General features: G+C 37.5%; 1 protein-coding gene across 1 annotated transcript; it reads left to right on the top strand.

Moving 5' to 3' along the window:
• The first annotated feature begins 241 nt into the window (after positions 1 to 241).
• LOC140937312 (STING ER exit protein-like) lies at positions 242 to 9,118 on the top strand. Its single transcript, XM_073386857.1, has 8 exons — positions 242 to 392; positions 2,493 to 2,607; positions 2,865 to 2,906; positions 3,415 to 3,479; positions 5,736 to 5,797; positions 6,699 to 6,788; positions 7,596 to 7,691; positions 8,679 to 9,118. The coding sequence occupies exons 1-8, from the start codon at positions 269 to 271 to the stop codon at positions 8,730 to 8,732; spliced, it is 648 nt and encodes a 215-aa protein (XP_073242958.1). The 5' UTR covers positions 242 to 268; the 3' UTR covers positions 8,733 to 9,118.
• Positions 9,119 to 9,933: the final 815 nt, after the last annotated feature.

Here is a 9,933-nt window from a genome sequence, read left to right as displayed (position 1 = left end):
TTGATTTTAATTCCTGGCCATTCCTGGCCAAACGTACAGTATCGCTCTGACGCTTGACGCTACACTACAATATGGATACATAATTTAGAGGCTGATTTTACGAAAGCCGCTGTACAGTGAAAAGGCGGCGCTAGCGGCCATGTTTTCGGTTTCCTGCAGTGTTGTTCAGTTGTGCGTTGTTTCTTTCACTTTCTTATCGTTTCAAACGTCTTAGAAAATAATTGTCTTAATGATTCAGGTATAGAAGCAACGAAAGCATATTTTTAAAATGCCGAAAGTTGTTTCGCGCAGCATCGTGTGCTCCGACACAAAGGATAAAGAGGAATATAATCAAGGTGCAACGAGTGTCACCGTTTACCACTGTCTTTGTGGACAGATGGCTTTGATCTTGGGTAAGATACAGATTGTTTTACGTAGAACAGCCTTATTTGGTCTCTTTTTTGTGGCTAATAATTCGTTAGATTCACTTTTACGTAAAAATAGCCGATGCACTGTCGTTAAAATGTTTTCGATTTCTCTGAATTTTAGAGTAAATGAATTGAGCTACTGTAAGACAAATTATGTATCTCTGTAACAGAGTTTGGGAAGAGTTCTTAAATCAAAAAGTAGTTCAAAACCTTAACTTCATGCCGGGTTTGAATATTGGTTGGAATTCTCCCAACCCCTCTTGTGTTTACATGTACATGAGGATGTGTAAATGTTTAAAAAAAAATTGTTTTTGCTTATGACGATTATTCCCCAAATCACTGTTAATGTTACATGTATCTCATTATTTCCACCTTCTTTGAAGAACAGTAATCTTTTCTGTCTTTTAGATATATTGTAAAATAGAATAACCCTTTTTTTCACCTCTATTAAGCGGTCACCTTCTCAAGACCAAAAAACCAATTACTTTTGATACTTTTAACACTGATTTTTATTAAGCGTTCACCTCTATTAAGAGGTTGGGGTCACCTTTTCCATTAACGCACTTAGTTGTCAAGATACAAGTGCAATAGAATACACTGTACATAGCATTCACTGGTCTTTTGCTCCCTTTCTTTAAGGTCAACTTGTCATGTGATACAACACTGCCACCATCTATTTTCTTTCTTTAAAAAAAAATGATGGGCCAAACTTCTTTAGATACATTAATGCAGGTTTGACTGTATAATATTGAAGGAAAAAAAACTGCAGTGATGTATAGTCGTACAGCTGTGACATCTCTAATACAATTATACACCCCTGGTTGTCACTTGTGGCACTAAGATTTCTACATACAGTGTTCCAGCCAGGGTGTGCCATTGTGTGAATCCTGCGAAAGATCGAGAGATGGCCCCCACCAAAAGCATTCAAGGGCCATCATGGCCCTTTCCTTCGTTAATTCCCTGGGCTTAAAAATGTCTCTGATACTTCAACTACAATAATTTTCCAATTAAACAGAATTTTTAATCTAAAGAACAACAACTCCATACCTTTGTACACAACGTGAAAATCAATCGATGAATCTTCTTGAGTTTACCTGATTTACTGTGAGTGGTCTGGAGACCACTGAGCCTCGACTTGGCTTTTGTAATATCGCAGGAGCTAATGGGTATCCATCATGGTGTCTCAAATAAGGATAAACCTGACAAACGCATCTTCGAGGTTTATCAAAAGTTTTTTCTCAGTAAGTAACGAAAAAGTGGATGGAGGCGAAGCAGTTCAGAGGAAGCGAAAGGAAGCAGATCTTGACGGTTAAGTGGAAAATGAGATGAAAAAATTACTTACTATTTTTACTTTTTTATTTTTACTTTATTACTGAAGATTTCCTCTATTGTGTATAAAGAGGGATGCTCCATGTCAGCTTCAAATAAACTGCCATTTTCATTTCCTTAACATTCCAACTGTTTCTTCTCTTTTGCATATTAGAAAGATACTGGTACACTGGCCCTTTCTTGAAATATCTGGCCCCCAAAAATGGGTTGTAGGAGCCACTTTGGCCCTCAAGCAGAAATTTCTGGCTGGAACACTGTACATATAAAGTCTGATACACTTTTTGACTCTTACTTTATTTTTTTACTCACATAGGAATAATTGTCTTTCAACAGCTCTTAAATGTTAAAATAAGTAATGTATGAGGGTTGCAAAAAATAGTGCTAGAGCTATAATACTGGAAAATAATTTCAAAAATCCAAGTTCCTTGAACTTGGAAACATGAAATCTTTGATGCTCGATTCTTGCATAATGAAACTTTCCTTTTTTGCACTTTGAGCCGCAAGAATTGAGATTGAAGGATCAAGTCAAGACAGTCAACCTACTTTTTGATCAGTACAGCTTGTTTTTACAGCATGGATGGTGACATTTTGTATTTTCAAAGTTGTTCATGTATTTGCTACAGTTAGCTGTGGTATGAGAGGTGCCACAATGAAGCACTCCTTTCAAAACCATCGATTTTATGCTTTATTAATTTACGATATTTTTAAAATAATTTTATTATAAATCTCCTATTTGAAATTTTTTCATCCTTGTAGATAGTACGCTTGAGAAGCTTCCACTTCGAAGAACTGACCATGCAAGAGTCATAGACGGTTCAAAACATGCTCATAAGCTCACCTGTGTTGATGGAGACACTGTTTTCTTGAAAAGGTACAAACTTAATCATAATGTACATTGAATTTGTTAATCTACCTTTTTCATTCTCACAATAATTTCTGAAATTTATTGGTTACTCAGTGACCCTGAGACAGCTTTTCTTCATCTTTGACATCCCACTGTTTGAGAACAATTTGTGTTTTAATTAGTTGAGTTACTGCCTGCAAATATAATGTTATTATGTACATATAAAACATGTTATGATGAATGTTTTTCTAATATTCCTCTCCTTGTTTTACATTAATTTTAAGGCCAGGTGGTATTGAAAGGCAATTTCGCTTGAAGTGCAAAAAGTGAGTCAAGGATTATTACATGTAGTCTCTGTCAGTGTTTATCATATTTGTGTCAGTACAGATTGTCTATTGTCAAGGAACTCTTTATACAGATCATGTATTAGAATTTTACACTGTACATTCTCTGGAATATGCACACCTGTATAATGCAGACCTTTGGCTCTGTCCCTTTGGTGTCCATATTAACCCTTTAAGCCCCAGTATGAACATACAAATTCTCCAAACTGATCTGCATACATTTCCTTAAGAATTAGTTGAGAGAATTTGATAATAGATCATGGCATTTTCTATTGGGTGATCATTTTATTTATTCTCATAACATATCTCTTGACAGTGTATGGATATTGTTAGGAGAAAATTGATCTTGGTCACTATTGGGACTTAAAGGGTTAAGGAGGTTTTACAACCTGGAACATATAATAATTTCTGTGCTGGAGACTCATTTTACAGTAGGGTAGGTGGAATTACTATGATTTCATATACTATTTTCTTTGTGTTTTCACTTTAGGTGCAATTTATGGCTATTTTACAGACCCTCAAAGAAGGATCAAACCATTACTTTTGTAGTTGATGGTGAGAGAGAAGAACATCTCCTAAAATAATTACATGTATATTATTTTGATCTTCCATACATACTTGTCAGGACTATTCCATCCATTTGAAAGTAGCTTGCATAGTGTTTCCATGTGGTTGCGGAGCAAGGAAAGACCGAGGAACGATATTCGGTTTTCGCCGCACAAAAAATGGAACGAGAGCCAAAACATTAAAGAGGTGGGAGGGGAAGTGGAAAGAAGGAAGCACTCGCAGACAAACCCTGGGAATTTTGAAAACCCCGCTCACCAGAGAACAGGGTGCCTGATTGGCTCGGCTAGTGGAACATTATTTACATACAATAATGTATATTGATCAAAGTTGTTTTGTACTGAGAGGTGGTGACTATTGTGGTTATTGTTTCTTTTTCGCAAGATTTGCGCTTCTTGCTGCTAAATTAGGGTTTCAGATTGTTTTAACTTACAAAAATTAATGTAAAACGCCTCCTGGATCTGAATACATGTAACAAAAAGCGATTTTCTTTTTTCCATGAATGCGATGGTTTCTTGCAATGTTTTGTTACGCTGCGCCCAGCTTGGTAGTACTTTTTGCAGGATATTAAATTCTCACAGATAGTGATTTACAGATCCAAATTTTGAAGAATGGATTGCTACAGTAACTATGGAGAAATGCATTGTGACTCAGTCGAGATCGCTCTTTAAGCAATGATTTTTTAACTCCAGCTAATGTTTTTCTAAAGATAATGTGAGTCCTTGCACTGGAGAGCTTAGTTCCTCCCTTGGTAATAATTTTTGAGTTAGCTTTACAGTCTTGTGACTATTCTGTAATTGCCACTTTGTGATCAGGCAAGACCATGGTTTGGTTATCCATGCGAACCTCATCAGTTGCCGGGTTAGCTTTGTGCTTAGTTGCTTTTACAGGAGCAACTCTAGTTCAGTTTGTGCCATAGCGAGAACGGTAGCTGTTCCGTCTAGCTGAGCTTTGACATAGGACCTGCCTCATGGAATGAAAATTATAGACTTGAATACTTGTCACATTTTTCTTTTACTAAAGGCTCAAATCCAATTATTGGAGGTTTTGAGATAAAACTTCACCCTCACAGTCCTTCCTTTTAGATGGATTGAGGGGATTTCCTGTAGAAATAATAGCTTGTTTGGCTGAAATTAATAAATTTAAATTTGAAACTGCAATTACAAAGCCTGCATTGATTGTTTGGATTCATTAAGATTTCTCCATTCCCACCATCCACTCTTTGCTTCTGAAATATTTTGAGAAGTTGAGATACTTTGTTTTCATTCCCCATGTGTCCTCAAATGTTCACTTTCGTTCTATGGAAGGCCAAACATTTTATTGGTCAATTCATGACAGCTGTTGACAGCATCAAAAGTCAGTGAGTGCACTCAGGCATGACAGGCCAAGTGGTTGGTTTTTAAAATCCCAGGGTGTGTGTGCAAGCATTTCCTTCTATTTTTCCCCACCCCCTCCCTGCATTTTTAATTGCCCCATTTTTCGTTCATTGTTTTTTGCTCCGAAACTGCACGGAAACGCTTGCTACCCAGGCTAATTTGACAGCAATGAACCAGTTTTTGTGCACTGAGGGTTTTGGATAATACAAGAAATGTGCCTCAAAATTTGTTTCTCAAGCTAAAATATAACTTTCCCAATACAAGTGGGTTAATTATGCACGCCTGGTAATTTGATAGATATCAAGTAAAGCTGCATTTCAATTTAATACGATACTTTAAATTATATAAAAATTATACAGTGCATCCCATTTACAACATTTCATCTCGGGGGTGGGGGGGGGGGGACTCCCATATGAAAGGGGTGGGGATGCTTGTTGTCTCACTTAGGGGTGTAAATTTCAGATTTTGGTCTTGCTTAGGGTGTTCTGGGCAAAACACTATTATATTTAGCCCTAAAGGTCTCTTTTAGGGTTGCACTTGAAGAAATATTAAAAAATTATATTTTTCAATTTGTTTTATTAATTACTCGATTCATGTAATCAAAGTTTAAAATGATCACTTTTAGGGGTCAAAATTTCTGACGAGCATAACTGCCGATTTCATATGGCATATGGGAGTACACCCACCATCCCCTAGGCATGTCATGTTCACAGTTATGCAAAGTTAACCACTTCATTAATATGCTTATGTATGGTGTCTGTTAAAAGCATTGCAATCATATTACCGGGGTACTGTTTTTTTTCTCGATGAGTTAACTGTGTTATCTGTATTGTTTACAAACATTTTTTCTATACATGTATTTCTTTAACAGGAGCACTGGTTCATAGTGGAGACAGTCACACAACAACAGCTGTCAAACCGAAACCAAACAAGGTATGTAGGACTATACAGTTTAGATGTGGCACATGCACATACATGTACGCACAGAGATGTAATAACATTGGTCATTGGACAAAGTTGGACAAAATGTGCACCCTTATTTACAGTGGCCCAGAAGGGTCACACATGCAAATTAAAAAATGTTGCTGCAAATTAAAGTAGTACATGCAAATTAAAAATTGTACATGCAAACTAAAAATATTACCTGCAAATTAAATATAGTACATGCAAACTAAAAATTGTGCTGCAAATTGAAAATAGAAAACATATTGATGCAAATGAAAAATGAAAAGTCCTGGGCGCGCAGTATTAGTGATGAGGACCTTGTTCAAGCCGTGCGATCTGGCCTTACAGCCGTTGGCCCATTCATGTTTGATGTTTGTAATATTTTTAGTTTGCATGTACAATTTTTAATTTGCATGTCCTATTTTTAATTTGCAGTAACATTTTTGATTTGCATGTGTGACCCTTCTGGGCCACCGTACTTATTTGCCCACATTTGCTACATTTTGCAGCAATTATAACAACAATAATAAAAAGTAAATTTTTTATAGCGCCAGTATCTTGAATGTTCAAAGGTGCTCTAAAATTAAAGACAGTAGAAAGTGTTATACATGTACACATGTTGTAAAATTTTAACATTTTAAGTTAATTTTTAAAAGCAGACACTTGACAAACTGTTTCTGGATTGTTATGTGGACAAAAGTGTTGACAAGCATACAGATTTATAACATCTCTTTTTTTCATGGGAGTGGCTAACAGTTCTGTAATGGCAAGATGGCAATTTTCATTCATTTGGGCATCCGTAAGACCTTCTTTAGAAACCTGATAAGTGCTTGTAATTAATTATTTATCTCTCTTCTCCATTGTTGTTGTCATACTTGACTGACTTTAGGTGATGATGACAAAGAGGACAAAAGAATTTGGTAAATTCAGCTCAGTTACTGTGTCTACTATTGATGAAGAAGAAGAGGAAATTGAACAAGTAAGTTTTGTTATTTACTAACTGGATAAACGGCTAGAGCAGGTAAAAATGGGTCACCACAAAGATTTCTTAATTTAGCATAGAAAATTATTTACATGTAGCAAATCTTGTTGCATTTGTTTTGAAGAAGCACATTCTGTATAGATATTAATACTATTATGTAACTTGTATTTACAGAGCGTCATCATAAGAATTGCTAAAGGATTTTAAGTTAAATCAACTTTATTTTGCTTTATGTTCTATTAGTAGATTTATATAGTTAATTACTCTGGTAACTCTGTTGTTGTAGTTGTTACCTGTACTTGTACAGAGATATTTGTAAGTTCCGGTACAGAACCTTTACTGTAAGGTGTGAATGTCATGGTTGCCATGATTTTTCATTGCCTTGAAACTTACAGTGGGTCATCTCCGAGTACAGACTGAAGGTAATCCCTTGTGTGCCCCGTTCTTTCTTGCACCCATATTACTTTCAAGGGCTTGCTATGCAAGCTGATTTCTGAGTTGCTAAAATACTCAAAGTGAACGTGAGGCTGAAACACGAAAAAAGAACCCTTTTGGGTTAAAAACACACTGTTATTGAAATGAAAATAAAATTACAAGGGGGGGGGGGATGATATTGGGGTATCAAAGCACTCACCCCAGCTACTGTGAAGAGAAGCAACTCAAAAAATGTCCTAAAAATCACTTATTCTCGAGTTAATACCTGCTTTGCAAGTAAAGGTACATTTACTAAGCTAGTAGTTAATTTTCATTGTTCATCTGTAACAATAATCATAATAAAACTATCCCTTTTTCTGTTATTTTTAGCATGAGGTAGCGTCATCGTATGCCCACAATGCTCAGATCATTGAAAAACAGCTTGAAAGGAAAACGACTGCACAGAAAAGAGCAACGTCTGACCAGGTGCAGTATTACATCATAACCAGTCCCCAAAATTAATGTTTACCCTTGTTACAATGTTTTCCTCTTCCTTCCTCTCTAACATTTCTCACAACTCACATTCTTTTGAGGAGAAAGACGTAAAAAAGAACCCTTTGGGACCAGGTTTAGGGCTGTGCTCTACCTGAGCCTGGTGGCCCCTGGCGTGCTTGGAACTTTTGCTCTTGGGTGACTAGAAAATAATTATTACTTTTTGCATACAAGTCATATGCTGGGCTCCCAGTTTTACAGGTTCAGAACACTGGGCCAATACAATTTTTCTTAGAGCACGTACAGCCTTGCAGGTTATCTCTCACTATTATTTTGTCTCAAGAAGATACTACATTTGCATTCTACCGGGACATGGTAATAATTATTATTCTATGGGTTCACATCTTTTTCTATGCGTAGAAGTCCAATAGAAGCAAATGTTTAGTATTACTGCATGTTTGCTAGGCATTTAATCATTCACAGGGAGATGGGGTCGGGAACTGCAAAAAGTCCCTTGGGGAACATAGAAAGTATTGGATAAATCAGAGGCAGCTGTATGCAGACCCCATTTGCCACTTCAGAAATGAGAAGGGAAGCGGAGCTGAAATGCCTCCTGCAATTGTTTCTGGGGTGGTTACTAGGGACACACTGCTCAGCTATTGGCCAATTTTTTCCCTGTCCCTAGCAACAGTCCCAGAAGGCTTTGCAAATGTTAACTCAGTCTAGTTTCCTTCTCCTTTCCTGAATTGGCCCATTGATCACCTTTCCACTTTCTCCAAACTTCCTCTGCACACTTTTGAACTCCAAAGATGGCAGCAACATGCAGGAAATAACTTAGAACTTGTGCACGCCCCCCCCCCCCCCCCCCACTCTCCTCAAAACCAAAAAAAAAAACCTCCTCTGAATGCCATGGCATGGCATATCTGCTTGTCAAATATTGCCCTGTATCTCATGCAACTTTCATCCATTTTTGTTGCACAGATGAAACAAGACCCATCCAAGAAAGCAAGAGGCACACTTATTGATCGAGACTAGCTGACCTGCAGTTGATTATAAGAATCAAAGACTTCAGGTGGAATGTTCAGTAATTGCTGTGGAAATATTTAGAACCGTTCAATTTGCTTGGGTCTTGCAATAGTATAATCAAGCAGATATTTTTGGTATCCAGCAGCAAGGTGCATGGTACTGGGAATGTATGCCTTAGCACTGTCGTCTTTGCACAAGACAAAGGTGGAGATTTCACTCATGAAGAAAACACTGTCGAAAGCAACCATAAGTAATACGTTTGCACATGACCATCTTTACAACAGGTGCAAGTACATGTGATCTAGATCCAATCTACGAACAATCCATCCACTTCTCTGGGTGCTCTGTGCATGCCTTGCCACCTTGGGGACCCTGTGTACGTTTTTACAACCAGGGTCAGATCCAACCTCGTTCCCAGGGTCTCTCATCTTCCCGCCCAAGCGCTTGGGCGGGAAGATGAGAGACCCTGGGAACGAGGTTGGGTCAGACCAAGAATCTGTCTGGTTGTTTGAGAACGTAATGTTTTTCAAATTAAAAGCTATTTGTAAACTGCGACTGTGGAGAACTCTTATGGTGCACTAGCCATCAGTTGTGAGAACTGCCAGCGTCAAATCCATTGATATGTCTTTGACTGAAAATTTTCCTTGCAAAGCTTTCCCTCGGTCGCACTACGCATGTGTTTAATAAACCTGACATGTCTGTAACATAAGAGACTTCTTATAATTGGCATTGTATTTATTTAGTCCAGAAGAGAAAAGATGTTTGGATATTTTACTGACTTGGAAATTTGTTTAGTGTCCGAAAAAAATCTTAAGTCAGAACTTTTACTGATCTTTAATTTTAGAAATCCTAGTTTTTCAAGTTACCGTTTCAGGCTCGGAGGGTTGGGGCGGTCAGGGTTGGGTAGATGTGTGTGGTATTGTTTTTGGACAACATTGGAGTGGCGGGGGAGGGGGAGGGGGCTGTAACTCGATAGCAGGTGTTTACTCGAAGAGCGGACGATTCTATGCGCTTGAGAGTCATCAGCGCATTGAAAAGCTTTGGCCTCGAGACTAAAGTAAATAGGTTTTCATTCAGCGCCCAGTCGTTTATTCAGATATCAACGTTACTTTGTCTTCCATCCATTTTGCCCCCGTTAAATAAGTTAAATAAGGTTAGGTAACAAAAATTATTCGACTGAATTAAACGAATTCAATTTTGAAAATAATAA

Source organism: Porites lutea, chromosome 5 (assembly GCF_958299795.1).
Source record: "Porites lutea chromosome 5, jaPorLute2.1, whole genome shotgun sequence".
In the NCBI taxonomy this organism is placed as follows: Eukaryota; Metazoa; Cnidaria; class Anthozoa; order Scleractinia; family Poritidae; genus Porites; species Porites lutea.
Note: the sequence above shows the minus strand (reverse complement) of the source record. Positions and strands in the feature narration are given on the sequence as shown.